The following is a 15,858-nucleotide window of genomic DNA, read 5'->3' on the forward strand; positions in this document are numbered from 1 at the left end:
AGTATATTTCCATTCACCACAGTGTAGAGGTTGTTGGTTGCTTGACAAGGCACTGGTTTTGCACTATTTTAGACAAATGTTATTACAGTTGCTAACCCAAGGGATAGTAAGCATTCAATTAGAAACACTGGACCATTTTAAAAAACCCAGTAACCAACACTTTCTTCTAGGTTTACTACAGATTATGGGTATAAAGTGCTCTCAGAAGCTTTACATTTTAAAGCTTTTTTAGGGTCTGCTGAGTTCAGTTATGTTCCTTCTAGCATACAAAGAAATCCAATCTTCTTGGCACCATGTTCCTTTTATGCAATTTAAAGATTAGCATTGGTTCGACTATGTCAAGCATCCATTTACATTTTTTGTAAATTTAAATATCTTCATTTAGTGCAACAGTATAACACAGCATTTCGGGTTTTTGTTTGGTGTCAGCATTATAAGCAACATGTACTCTTAAAAAAATAATATAGAACATTGTGTTCCAGTTTGCATACAATGTACACTTTATACACTTCATGGATAGTAAGTACTGTATGTCCGTATATTTCATCATTTATTATTTCATGTGAGGGAGTATAGAAAGTTTTTAAACCCAATTAAACAGTAAACCTTAAAAACGGCAAGCATTTAATGTATGCCCCTCTTGTTTTGCTTTTAATCTTAGTGAGTCTGTTTTGTATAATTGATAATGGATGTGCATTGACTATTGTTGTTCTGGAAGCAATAACCTAAAAATAGCCAATGTACAGTGCAGGCTGGTGACTTTAATCAAAGCAGAATAAACCATGGTTCCACTGAACATTTTCAATTTTTTTGTGTAAATTGAAGTACATATTCCAGCATAGCTTGGCAAAAATAAAACCAGGGGACATGGAGCAGATGTTAGCTGATTGCATCGTTGGTGAGGAGTATATTGAGTGAAATGTGGGAGTGGATCTAATTTAAGGAAATCCCAAAGAAGTGTATTATCAAAATAAAGAAACAGTTACATTACCAGTAGTCAAACTGTGTCATTGTTTTCCTCTTGACCGTTTTAGAATCTCCAATAATCATTTTACACTTTCCGTTCCCTGTCAGATTTGGAACTGATAGCCGTACCGATGGGTTTTGTCCTACGCCCCTAATCTTTGTGTTTATCCAGGATCTTTTTGAGCAGAGTAAGGCCCTTGTTACTGTTAAAGTTTACCTGGCTGCCCTTTCAGCTTTTTCAGGTAGATGGGTTTGATGTGGTATCGCATCTTCTTTCCATCAGGTTTCTCCAGAGTGCCATAAGGTTGTGTCCCCTGAGGAAGGACCCTCTTCCCTGCTGGTGTTAGATAGCCATACTAAGCCTTCTTTTGAGGCTCTGGCTGTAATCTTGTTTCAGTATCTTTCTGTGAAGTCTGCTCTTCTTCTAGCCTTGACATCAACCAGGAGAATAGAGGATGTACAGGAATTGTTGGCATCTCCGCAGTGTCTCTTTGTAGGGGAGTCTTGGTGCAGGGCCTTTGAGAACTAACCTGGCTTTGTCCCTAAATGTGTTTCTTCTTTTGAGGCTTTTAAAAAAAATAAACCCTCATCACTCAGATGGAGGTGCTATACTGCATAATCTCTGCCCAGTGAGAGCTATGTCCTTTTACTTGGAGGACAAAGGCTTTTGGGAAAGATGAGCCTAGCCTAAGGCTCTCAAAATGGATTGAGGATACTGTTAGAGTGCTTCTGGTAAATCGCAGTCTTCAAGGGTCACTGGGCATTCCACCAGGAGTGTCTCCACTGCTTGTGCCATAATTCAAGGTGCTCCAGTGAGTGAGATCTGGAAAGTAGCTGTCCGGACTTCACATCCATACTTTTACAAGATTTTATAGACGTAATGTGGCAGACCCTCTCAAACCTGGCTTTGAACTGGCTGTTTTGGAGGCTGGCACTGGATCCCAGTTGTGAAGGTAATTCCTCTCAAGTTATCTATGGGCTTGCTCCTTCTTTGGTATAGGGTACCCATTGGTAAATGCTATCCGTTCTATATCTGACCAGGAATGAAAGGTTACTTGTGTAACCATGGTTCCCTTAAGGAAACAGATAGTCAATAAGCCTTATGTTTGCTGCTGCAATTTACTAGATCTGAGGAGACGTGTGCACAGGTAACGTGGTTAAGTGCCAAGTCAAGTGTACTCAAACTGGAGTCACCCACGTGTGCGCCTTTTTAAAGGTGAAGCTTTGTTAAAAGGTGAAGCTGTGTTTTGCAGACAAAACACATTGGTACAGGCCATCGGTTTCCTTCAGTGAACTGTGATTTTGTCTTCAGGATTTACTCAAACACAGTATTGGTGGGTTTCATGTACCCTAATTAGCACTATTCTTGGAATACCTAATGTTACAAGGTAGTCCACAGTTAGTACTAACCAGGATCTGAAACCAACCAATGGTGTTTTTTTCTGTGTACAGTGCCTATAGTAAGCATTGACCCCCCCTTTGGCGTTTTCACAGTTTGTTGTGTTACAACCTGAAATCTTGATGCATTTAAATGGGATTCTTTTTTCCATTGATTTACACAACCTATTGAACACTTTCTTAATGATCGACTTGACTGTGCTCCAAAGGATATTCAATGCCTTTGAAATCTTTTTATACCCCTCCCCTGATCTGTGCCTTTCCACAACTTTATCCCGGAATTGTTTTGACAGCTCCTTGGTCTTCATGGTAGTGTCTTTGCTTTGAATGCACTACCCAACTGTGGGACCTTACAGTGACAGGTGTATTTAATCTGAACTCATGTGAACCACTTTTATTGCACACAGATGGACTCCATTTAACTCATTGTGTGAATTCTGAAGGCAATTGGTTGCACCTGAGCTTATTTAGGAGTGTCATAGCAAAGGGGGTGAATACTTATCTAATGAAGACTTTTCAGGTTTTTATTTTTAACTGATTTGTTTTTTCACACATTGAAAGTGTTGAGCGGGTTATGTAAATCAAAGGAAAAATAAATCCCATTGAAATGCATCAAGATTTCAGGTTGTAACACAACAAACTGAAAACGTCCAAGGAGGGCGAATACTTCCTATAGGCACTGTATATAAATAGAGTGACATTTAAGGGAGCGTGCAGACAATACAATGTTGTTTGGTGATTTAATATTCATATTTTAACAGATGCTAAGATCAGAGTTTATTAATTTAATTACTGGTACTATGTGTTTAGCATATAAAGCTAGAAGAGAGGAGGGAATTATCCAAAGGAAGGTTTCCTCAGGTAGTTATGCAGTAGTTTTTTGTGTACCATGGTGGCAGGTTTTTGCAATTGGGAGCCATTTCCATTTAGAAAGCCAGGTATCTGAGCCTTGGATGCACCATAGGTGATCAAACACAAAGAGGATAACCAAGCGAAGTGCTGCATCCAACCAGTCTAATAGTACTCTCATTATTTAACACTAGAACTGCCGGATTTTTGAACTACCTAGAACTGCCACGTGGGTCACTTTCACCCATATATTTTTAAACTGCTTTGTTATGAAAATGAAAGACATACTATCGGATACAACTGAAAAGTTGTATTCATGAATATCATATCTAATATTTGCATCGCAGAAACACTGTATTTAAATATAAAATGCTTTATTTTTTATAATGAGCGCATATACAGAACGACTACAAACAGTGAAAAAATATAATAAAATACACATTTCAAAAGAAACGGGTATGTGCATATACTCGTGTACAGGTGTAAACAGGTATATGTACACACAAAACTCTAAAACTGAAATCGTTGTTTCTAATACTACATAAAAAGAAAATATAACACTACTTCCGGTATGAGGGCTGCATTGTTCTCTGTGGAGGAGCGCACGCGTCTGCCAGTATACACTACTGTCTGGCTAAGAGAACACCCCAAAGGGAAGCAAGTAAAGTGTTCTTATAGCCGTAGTGTTCTCTAAGATGGAGTTAGCCACCAGACACAATATGAATCAATAAATAAATACATATATCTTTCTTGTCATGACGCACATGCATCAACATATGAAATGAACTGAATAAGTTAAAGCAAAACAACAGGCAAGTGTATTTTAATAAACTACAATAATAAAGTGACACGGTCAAAAAGCTTAAATTGCTATGTACTGTGAAATTAGCTGCTGGGTGTGTTTCGGGTTACCACAATGGCACAGGCAAACATAATGGCTGTTACTAAGTTTATTAACGTTAAGTTAACCCTAACTGTCAAACTAAATTAACACAGCTCTCCTACACACATTATAAAATGCAGCAACAATATACAAGACTATACCAGTAGTCATTCAGGTCAGTGTGGAATGGGTATGTTCCAGAATGGAGGTTCAAATACACAACATATACAAGTTATTCACAAGCGATAAGAAACAAAATAATGAGGGGAAAAAAAGCCTTATTTCCTGTAACCTTCATATCTCTTCATATTGCCTGCTGTTTTGTTTTGTTCTACAGTTGTCTCATGTTTGACAGCCTTGAGTCAGCCTCTGTTGTAAATATGACTGAAATAAGTACAAGGGACACATTCCCACACTATTGGAGCCTCTCACATAAGGGCTGTTACATGCAATACTCTTCAGTTAGTCAGTTAAACACTTTGCAAGGTTAATATCCAGCATATTTTAATCTGATTAATTCCTTAGAGATTGGGAATTATTTTCTGTGACCACGAGATTGTTGTGACCTTGTAGGGGGAGTATCTGTTTGACAGAGATTTCTCATGACCCAAGATGTCATTCAGATTAAGATTACACATTGACTACAGGAAACTAGCCATTTATTTATTTATTTATTTATTTATCTATCTATTTATTTATTTTTTCTAATACAATTGCTTACAACATTTAGCCAAAATGCAACATTACAAGTTGTATGTTTTTCCCTTGTGGACAACCAAGTTTCCCATAGGGTGCATCTTCAAATATTAGTTTCCCCCCCCCCAAAAAAAAAAAAGGTATTTAGTATACCAAAGAGAATAGCCTGTATCCTTGATTTTACAGGCCCTCAAGAAAGCTGGCACATCGATTTATATGATTTCTTTGACCAAAAACATTCCATAACTTAAAACAAAAAGCAAACTTACTCTCAATTGTTAACCATCAGTATTTACAAGCCACTGTGTCTCCCATGTAATAAAGCACCCAACATTAACACACATTTTATTTGTTCTTTTAAACATTGTCCAGATGAAGAAGAGGATCGCAAGGCTCCAACGCAGCCACTGTTGAAAAAAGGCAGGCATCTCACCTTTCGTTTCACCATTCATCATTTCTTTAGTGACTTTTTATGTCTGTGTTGAGCCGCACCACTGTTCTTGCATAATTCCCCTTTGTTTGTATAAACATTGCTGTGTACATTTCAATACTCTTTCTAACTAGACTGGGTTTTCTCTCTCGCTCTCTTGCACTGTTTCTCTGCCAGCTTGCAATTGTGGATTTCTTGGTTTTTAATTCTGGGATTATTTTGAATAGCAACTGTCACCTATTTTAATATTATGTATGTATTTATTGATGTTTCGTTTATTTATAAAGAGACAACATTCGGGCATTTTTACTTTTGGAATAACATATTGGTTCACATCACATCTGACATTAAATATTATTAAACATTAAAATAAATATATTTCAAAATTGCATTTTGTTGAACACATACCTTTTAGAGTATTTTATTTATTAATTCTGAAGCTGTTGGGTGTCTATTCACCTGGTATTTGAGACTGGGTCTAGTGAATCATAAATCTGAAAGTGAAATTAGATTGTGTGTGTGTGTGTGTGTGTGTGTGTTTATTTGCTAATATATTTATATTTCTTCTAGTTCTGGACCATGTAGGCCTTACTTAATGAAACACATTTTTTTCCCTTAGAAGCAAAAAGTCCTTCTACCCCATTAAACTTGGCTGACCAGAAACTGCTGGCGGCTAGCAAACAGTTCCAAAAGAAACAGGGCAAAGGAACTATAGATGTCTGGTGGCTCTTTGATGATGGGGGTAAGAAAATACTTATTGAATTGCATAATACCTTTTTTGTGACACTTATCTCTGTATGTTTTAGGAACTCTTTGTATTAAGCTCTGCACAAAAATTGTAAGAAAACCCAGACACACAATTTGCATGTCGGCTAATGTGATGCTGTTTCCCTGAGCACTGTAGGCTTGACGCTGCTGATCCCCTATCTGCTCACCAACAAGAAAAAGTGGAAGGACTGCAAGATCAGAGTGTTTATTGGTGGGAAAATCAATAGGATAGACCATGACCGAAGAACGTGAGTAGATTTAGCTTTTCCTTGGGGAGCACTGGTTCCACACCCAACCTTGAGATTAGGTAGTTGGGTAGAAAATTCAGCAATAAGACATCTTTTTCTAGATATTGTCAGATGTGCTCTTCTGTTTTTGACAACACAAGCAGAAGTGACTTCCTCTCCTAAAATGATATGTCTCTGTTGCAGAAAAATAGAGATAATGGCCCTATTACTTTAAACTGCATGTATTTTGTGTTGCAATTCCAGTTGCTAAGCATTGGTTCCATAGATAATACAACCAATGCGGGAATCAACCAGTGCATTTTTTTTATTTTTTTTTTTTTTAATATATTTTATTTAAAAAAACTTTAGCTGAAAGGAAATTTGTTTTTTTTTTTTGTTTGTTTTTAACCATATTCATTTTAAATAAAATTAGAAAATCAGTTGCTGTATTTATCAAGATACCGCTGGCTGTCAAGCTACCTCCCTAGGAAATGTCAATTGTGAGTAATACTATAGGCCTACTCCCACATATAAATGCGTGGCTTGAAATAGTCCTGAGATGTTTTGCATTTTATTAGACAGCTGGTGTCGCCCCTGTGATTCTTGTAATTAGTATGCTCCCAACAGCAGGCCTTTTATCTTTGTGGGTTGGACATGTGTGCATCAGAAATATTACTGTACCAGCTGCTAGGACAACCTGAGAAGCTTCTCTGCTTAATAACCAACAAAACAATTTTTTAAAAATGAAATAGAAAAAGGGTAAAGCATTTGTAATTTTCAAGTTGTTGTATTTATTGACCACTCTAAAGCAAACTTTTTAAATTTCATAGGCATTTCAGTTTAACAGTGTCCATGTTATAAAGAATGAATGTGGATGAGTAATTTTCACTATTTACCAGAAAATTCCTTGTGGTTTGCTTAGTTTAAAAATTAACGTGTTGCATATAATCTAGTAAAAATCACTGTTTAATAATAATAAAAGCTTTTGTAAACCAAATCAAGTGCACTGAGTGTGCCGTCTTCTAATCTCTGTACATAAAGGTGTAAAATTGTCAGCGCCAACTGGGAATTGAAATATTTTTTGTTTTTGTTTTTTTATCTTCCACACACTAGCCAGGTTCAAATTACTGTGTCACCAGCATCTGCCTGTTTTTTTTTGTTGTTTTTGTTGTTTTTTTTCTCTTATTGAGGCACATGTTAAATATCTTGTTTGTTTTCTGATGGGTGGGTCTTTAATGTCTTATTGTGTTTCAGAATGGCTACTTTACTCAGCAAATTCAGGATGGACTTCTCAGACATCACTGTCCTTGGAGACATCAACACAAAGCCAAAGAAAGAAAAGTATGTTTTTTTTTTTTTTTTGCTTTGAGCCCCTGCTTCTATAGTAGATCTAGCTGGAATAACCATTTAGTGTGAAAACCTTTTAATCTCAGTAAAAAAAAAAAAAAAAAAAAAAATTAACTGACACCAAATGGTGTGCTACATTGAGCAAATTTTAGCCAGCCCAGCCCATAACAGATTCTCTTTTTTCACTCTTTCTGTCTTAATTGATAACCAAAGTCTACTGAAAGACATGCTGCTGAATTAGCAGTTGTTGACCAGCAAGGTGTTCTAGGTGAACTTGCAGCTCAACCTCTCCAAATTGTACTCTATTTGGCAGCAACACAAAACTATTCAATGTTGTTGAAATCTGTCGGCTAGTTTAATAGACCCTGAACACTACACTAGTCTTGGACTACCTTACCTAAGGTAACATCAGTGCTATTCAGAGTCTTTGAAACCAGACATATAAAAACAACAGTTCAGGATTTAATGTTCACTATCAACACCAGTATACATTTATTACCGGTAATACCCCTTTAATTAACTCTGTAATTTGTATAAATATGGTTTGCAGTAGTTTATTAATACTAATAATACTACTACTACTACTAATAATAATAATAATAATTGTAAAATGCTATTAGTAGATATACTGTACATCTAAATAAGGAGATGTAGAGACAATGGCCCTCCCCTCCAGTTCACTTTAGTTTATATAAACAGTATATATATTGTTCAGGTTGGGGCTGATATGGCTCCTATAGGCTAGGTGATGGGTGTTGATATTTTTCGTGGAATGCAGCCGCTGTCCCCAATACACTTTTACCGCACATGAATAGGTACTTTTGCCTATTGTGTGTCATTTTGGCTCCACCACTAGATTCAGAAACTATTTTCAGAAGGCCATGAGGATTAGTAATGAGCCAATGTTTTTGAGTTGAAATTGTTAATCTTTACAAATCCGTGTGTTGTGTGCAGCATCGCAGTGTTCGAGGAAATGATAGAGCCCTTCAAGCTCAATGACGACGACATGGAACAAGATGCCGCCGAGAAAATGAAAGCCGAAGAACCCTGGAAGATCACTGATAATGAGCTGGAGATTTACAAGACCAAGGTCTGACCATTTTATAAGTAACATTTTATAACACAAGAGGCTTTGTACTCCAGGGTGTGATTCGCACCCTTTTTGTGAAAAAAACTAAAACAACAAAAAACATACTTTACCAAATAAATGAGGTGGACTCATTTCAACACATTTCATTTTGTGTTTTCTTTTGTAGTTTGTAAGAGAAATGATCTGAGTGCGAGAGGAGTACATGGAGAATGAAAGATGCTGTTTAGGTTAACAGGCCAATTCCCAGTGCTCATTGGGTCAGACAGGGCAATATGTCTGTTTTGAACACTGGATAATTTACATATCAAGGAGTCCTTCCTGGTTTAGATGAAATACAGCAAATATATATATATATATATATATATGTGATTGTATTTTAGTATATATATATATATATATATTATATATATATACAAATAAATAAAGGCTTTGATATCCAATAGCTCTATAGAACAGAGATGGGCCATTTTTAAATGCTTGCTCATCTGCCACTATTCCATTCTCATCAGCTAGAATTTGTTGATGCACATCATCTGAGATTTTAAGTGTTCGCACTTTATATCATGGCTTTTTTAGGCAGCTCATCCCTCGTTGAACTGGAAGCAGGAGGACCTAATAGCTCACAAAATGCTACTTTTGTGCTTAGTCGTTGTGTGTTTGCAGTGCTAAGACTGAACTCATCTCTGCACCTTTATAATTTCATATTTGAGTATATTTTATATTTTATTTCAGACCTATCGCCAAATCCGACTGAATGAATTGTTGAAGGAGCACTCGAGCACAGCGAACCTCATTGTCATGTAAGTATCAATGCATTTATATCCGCCAGTGCTATTAGCTAGCAGGAGCAGCAATTGTTTATTGGGAAAGCAGATTACTTTGTGCTTTGTGTGTTCCATAACATTAGTTTTGAAGCTGTAAACTGCCAGGAAATATGTAACAATATGTAATGTCATTTGAGCTGGGGCTTTGATTTACTGATTCAAATTGTATCCACAAAAAAAATATATTTATTTAATAACATGACTAGCCTAGTTGAAAATCCCTCTATTAATGCCAATAAACTGGATTGGAATATATGTGTCTTTCTTTGCTCAAGACAACGTTCTTTCAGATGGCATGGTCTTCTGCAAAAGAGTTGCCTGTTAAAATGATTTCATACTGTACATGGTTTAAGGTAATGTCCAGGCTGGCTCCCAAACTCAAGCAAAGGCTAGTGTCGTGGTAAAGAGATAATCCAGTGGCATTTAGCCTTTCCTTCACGAACACAAGCTTAATTCAGGTGCCTTTCCAAACAGATGGAGCACAGCAAGGTACAGCTCAGAATACACTAACTGACCTAGAGCCTGGACATGAATTCCACCAAGCATGTAACTCTCACAACAGACCAGGTCCTGGAAAACATGCAATTAAAAAACATGTCCCAAGGATTGATTCTGACTTGATTTTACTCACTGATGCTGATTAGTGTGAATGGTCCATTTCTAGCCAGCTGCAGTATCTATAATAAAGCATGTCCTTATTATATTCTGTCAGACATCTATAATGCAGCACATATTCCTAGGATACTGAGAGTTTTCTGTGTTCCCTGTCTGGTTTCTAGGAGCATGCCCCTGGCCCGAAAGGGGGCTGTGTCTAGTGCTCTCTACATGGCCTGGCTGGAAACCCTTTCTAAAGACCTGCCACCCATACAACTTGTGCGTGGCAACCACCAGAGCGTCCTCACCTTCTACTCCTAAACAACACGTACTCAGGGACTGACCTCTTTCGCCCACACTGTGCTACTGCAGTGTCCAGTCACACCTTATAGAAGACTTTGAAGAAGCTGCACCACCACTGCAAGGAGAAAGGGTCTGACTCTGTGGGCAAAGCACCACCAGTCCCATCGGCCTGAAAGGACACACATGACTAGGGGGTGGGGCGGGGTGACTTCAGTTTCGACCTTTTTGACCTGAAGGATCCAGTGATCTTATCTCATTTTTTTTTTGTTTTCTTAGATTGAATGTTTAAAATTCTTAATTTTACAAGAACATAACGACAAAAACAAAACTGTGAGCAGTTGGGGTTTTCTTTTGCTTCTTAAATGACTATTCTTTTTGCTACTTGAAAAGCAGCTCTAATCACAAGTTAGTTTTCTTTTTCTTCTGTTAGAGAAACTGAAAAACATTGCATTACACTTTGCAAAACCTTCCTAGCCTTGTTCAGATGCCTTCCACAAAAAAAGTGATAAATAAATAAAATCTTGACCAAATTTTATATATATATATATATATATATATATATATATATATATATATATATATATATATATATATATATAGTTAAATTATGACTGTAGTGAGGAATTTATATGAGTAGAACTCCATAAATTAGTGGTCTCTTCCACTTGTGGGCACAAAAGAAGCTGCTTTTATGTTTTGTTCCACACTTTCTGTCTTCCTTGGAGGTGTGAATGAGTTTGCTTCTATAAAAATCCCTCCACATATACATTTAAAACCACCTCAGAAATCCTTGCATATTACGAATAAGGGGAGTGAACCTTCAGAAAAACAGAGCAGACCAGATCACCCAAAGTTCTGACTTCATCCAAAGCAAATGCTATCCTTGCAAAGAACAGAATATTCAGTGTGATGCTTAATGTTGTGCATGTTAACTTGTGCAATAGTGTGCTGTCAGATTACAGCATTACAGGTAACAAAGAGCATTAATCTGAACCAAATATAAGTAGCTCTGGTCAGTGTAATCCAAATCGAAACGGGTGTTCTTTAAAACTAAAATCTGTCATTGTTCACACCTCTCCTAAACAAGTACTAAGTTTTATGTAAGGCAAAGCCTTTTACCATTTTTATATCTACTAAATCCATTTGTTTCTGATCCAGCAGCTGGTACCTGTACAAATGCAGGTCAGGGTGAAGGGAGTTTTATCAGTTTTAGGCCATGTCTAATGTTCTAATTTATTAACAGTAACTAATAAGTGATTGGGGAAGCCACAGGCTTTTCCAGATTAAGGCATTTGCTTCCAAAGCACAATTAAAAGATTAATCTGCCTTAATTAAAGATGATATAAAGATCTGTTTTAAATGTATCTGATCTACATTATTTCAGACATCCTTCTATAACTACAACAACTCAGAACCCCACATCCCACAGCTGCCCAGCAAATATAATTGTTTTAAATGTTTAAATATACAGTCATTTGTATGTTTAGAAATACATTTAAAAAATGAATTTTTGAGATCTAGTTTTATCTACAAATAATACAGCTATAACCTTGAATGTAGTCCTGACATATGTTATGTGGCTTGTCTTACAAGATCAGAGATAGTTGAAACCATTGATTCAGCTGACATGGACTGACCCAGTAGGAAGCAATGGGACTATATATTTCAACCCATTTCCTAAGTAACACCTACCTATGGTAAGGTGAGTGCTAGGGGGAGCCTCGTCTATAATGATGAAGGGTAAGCATGAGCATATAGTTATTTAATTTTCACTAACTGAATTCAGTGAGAATTGTCAAAGAAATTGCCTTTTTTCAGATGTATAGATGTATGTGTTTTTAGAAGTAGCACAGCCAATATTGTACACTATGTAACCCGATATATTTGCAGGATAATATTTCTGACAACTGAACACAGGGTCACATGAAAATCGTATGAACGTATTCTATATATATATATATAATTTAGTTTGTTTTTTTTTTTTTTTTTTTGTTTTTAGTTGGATATAGGCCTTATGTATCCAGCTATTGAGACTGTGAGGATATTTTTTATGATCATTAGCAATAGCAGGCATCCACTGATTATGCAAAGCGATTTGTTTGTGATGCACATGTATTTATTTATTTATTTAACCCCCTAAATGAATCAAAGAAATATGATTCTGTGTTTCCCAGAGGCCTCTTTGCAATCTTAAATGCCTCAGCCATTAGAATTGCAGTATGTGGTGACAGAGCAATAAGACTGCTTTTCATGGTAAAGCAAGCATCCCTGATGTGTATAATTCATATGTTCCACAGAACCCAGTTCTATAAATTGGTGCATGCTGTACACCTACTGAATAATCTGTACACCATAACATGTTTACTGCAGTCTTTTTTTGTCTCAGTCAGCCCACACATACAGACCAGGAGGCTAGAAAAGGACCTTAGCACTCGATAAATCATTTCTGTGCTGTTTTCAGGGGCATTGTACAATTGCAGTTTCTTTACGAAATACAACATGGGAAGCAATGTAGTTGTAAGCCTATCAAAATGTGGAGGGCATTCCTGGAGAAGCTGTAAAATATAATGAATGTAAAAAAATGTTATACCATTTCAATGTACATGAGTAAAGCATACTGACTCTTGGTGGTACTTGCTTAAGGTGTGTTCTTGGTAGCTAACATAGTCTTCTACAACTGTCTAGTATACCCAGATAGTAGACCTCTTAGTACTGCTTAAATACCACAAAAAGAACAGATTTAACTTGACATCTGTTGCTAATGATCTTTCAAATAAAGTGTGTTTTTGTGTGTGTGCGTGTGTGTGTACATTTCTATAAATACACAAAACAGATGTAAAATGAATAGATAAGGTAGGATACTTATACTTCTTGTGTCTGTTACTACTGTGCCACTGTCCAGTACTTCAAGAATATCCCACAACGGTTTTCCATTTCAGTTATCTGATGCTGGCAAGCTTTGTGGTCATTCCATTTTTAATGACATCTTTTCACCAGTTTGTCTGTCTTGTGTTTTATAGCTGAAGTCAGTTGTAGGTAGAAAAAAATTAAAAAGAAGTAAAAGCGATGGTCATCCATATTACTATTTGGCCTAGTTTGCACTGTGTATTTAATAGTAACCTGTAAATAACTAATAACACATTAGAAATTAATTAAGAGAGTGACTATATTAATGAAAACATTTGATGGGTAACACTTTATTTTTATTTTATTTTTTTTCTCTTGGTATCAGTAATGTTTTTTTTTTTTTTTTTGTTGGGATTTTGATTTTTTTTAAAAAAAACATTGGTCTTTTAATTCACTTTTACAGTTTCTGTACATTTCTATCTTTTATACGCCTTTTAAAAGAAGCTGTGTTAGAAATTGCTTTAAAAGCCTGGTTTTTCTTTTTCCCCTCACTGGAGTAGAACTAATCTATCCAAAATGGCTGAAATTGTAACTTTTTGATAAAATGTACTGTTACCGTCACAAATATGCTTTTCTAATATTATTTTAACATTAAGAGTATTGCAGATGATTTGTACATCTTTCTTGCAATAAAGAAAATCAAACGAAACCAACAAATTGATGTATTTATTTTTAGCTATATATTTTATGTGTATCAAGTCTGCCATCTTAAACATTTGTTTCTACAAAACAGGTTATCTGTTTCTTCCATGGCAACCAGTGTAGATATTTCCACTCCTAGTTTTCCTTTACACTTAAAAGAACATAAAACTGACCTCCCTCTTATCAAGAATACTGCTTCAAAAAATACCAACTCAAACATAACTTTCACAACATACATAAAAATACATTATTATAATACTATTATTATTTAAAAATGTTTTAAGAGGAAAAATCATTTAGAATTCAATATTATTATTGAACTGATTACTGCTCCTTCTCTGTAGTCCTACAATAAAAACTGATTCAGAATTTTTGTCAAACCAGCATTAACTTCCACTTTGATCCCCACTGATGCAACACTGCACCAGCAACAGAGTGTGACCCCAGCAAGTGCTGTCAAACTAAACGGAATTCCACAACAAGCAACACAAATTTACAACTGTGGCAAAAACGAATTGCTGACCGATTATAAAACATGCTCCATGGGGTAGTGTGTGAAAATTGAGAACTGAATGCTTAGATAAACACCTCAGGTTTCACCCTCAGGAGTTCTGTAGCATCACACCCCTTTGGTGGGCATTACATTCTCATATCACACACTATGCCATGCATTATTCCCTTTATAACAAGGCCACGCTCGATGGCAGTGGCTGTGGACTGTCAGTCTGATGCCTGTCTGATGTCTGGGATCAGGGAGCCACATTTGGAATTCTGACTGGATCTGGTCTCCTTTGTACAAGTTTGACCCTAAGTATAACTGTACTGTGCTGTGTCTGCATTTTAAAACTTCTAACATCCTTTGATAATTGGTATTTTAGTAAGTGCAATGTCAGTGTAGCATATATATATATATATATATATATATATATACCAACACACACACACACACACACACACACACACAAAATAAACACACATACACCTCTTTAACTTGACACTACTTTCTCCGAAGAAAATAATGCAGACATTGCAAATAGCAAAGCAATTTTTAAAAGCTAGTCTAACTCACGACACAACGTCCGTTCCCTGAATCCAGGGTCTCCTGATGAGGAATCACCACTGGTGCGAGCTCAGTGCCCTCCCTGAGGCTAATCACAAGCCCTCGTTATAGGCATACATTAAAAGTCCCGCTGATATTTATAGTCTATGTGCTCTTCAACATCGTTTACAGTGATTGCAGACACGTGACTCGTGATTTTTGATGGCTGGCTGCGGCCCTGCATTGTCAGAGGGAATCGCTAAAAAAAAAAGGTGCCTATAATATTAAACTGTTTTATAAATTATTATTGCATTTCCTTTTTTTATCGGCATGGCTTTATATTGAAGTTTTAATATGTTCACTGAGTTCACGAATGTAATGTTAAAGTATTAGTTCGGTTTCTGTGCTTCTCTTCAAAGTCATATTGGCTGTTGTTAATAAAGTGAATATGAATAGCTGTTGTCTCTGTTTTTATTTTGATGCTGAGTTTTTGTATAATAGTTCAAAGTAACACTGCGGTTAAAAATAGAAGGCTCTTTTAATTCCTCCCACCACATATCATTAAAGATTGTACAGTATCCATCGAGATTACTCATGACTTCAAGGTAATGTTGCATTTTACCCTCTGGGTAAATTACTCCAAGAGAAGTGCATGACTACATTCTAATCCCTGAAAACGCTCTGCATTCCTTTACCTTTATAGTAATTAAAATAAGGTACTCATAAACAGTTGGAAGTAGATTGCAACCCCTGTCCTCAGCTGTTCCCGTGTTTTTCAAAATGTTAACCGACTTGACCTTTTCTCCTTTTCTACCATCTCTCCTGAAACGATGCAACATCGTCCTCTTGTTGCTATGACCAAAAATGGACAGTCTAACAATTTTGATCCCTTTCA

The 15,858-nt window shown here is 36.3% G+C and overlaps 1 protein-coding gene across 2 annotated transcripts in view; it reads left to right on the plus strand.

The window, feature by feature from the left end:
- LOC121315607 (solute carrier family 12 member 2-like) overlaps positions 1-13,931 on the plus strand; it is an 82,979-nt gene extending 69,048 nt beyond the window's left edge. The window contains exons 21-27 of one of the 2 annotated variants that reach the window (XM_041249844.1): positions 5,165-5,212; positions 5,842-5,964; positions 6,127-6,238; positions 7,472-7,558; positions 8,519-8,654; positions 9,387-9,454; positions 10,258-13,931. In XM_041249844.1, coding sequence (XP_041105778.1) covers positions 5,165-5,212; positions 5,842-5,964; positions 6,127-6,238; positions 7,472-7,558; positions 8,519-8,654; positions 9,387-9,454; positions 10,258-10,393 — 710 coding nt within the window. In that variant the 3' untranslated portion in view covers positions 10,394-13,931. The remainder of the gene's footprint in view (positions 1-5,164; positions 5,213-5,841; positions 5,965-6,126; positions 6,239-7,471; positions 7,559-8,518; positions 8,655-9,386; positions 9,455-10,257) is intronic. The other variant, XM_041249854.1, reaches the window with a different exon arrangement.
- The last annotated feature ends 1,927 nt before the right edge of the window (positions 13,932-15,858 follow it).

The sequence above is a fragment of the Polyodon spathula genome, chromosome 1 (assembly GCF_017654505.1).
Source record: "Polyodon spathula isolate WHYD16114869_AA chromosome 1, ASM1765450v1, whole genome shotgun sequence".
NCBI classification, from domain to species: domain Eukaryota; kingdom Metazoa; phylum Chordata; class Actinopteri; order Acipenseriformes; family Polyodontidae; genus Polyodon; species Polyodon spathula.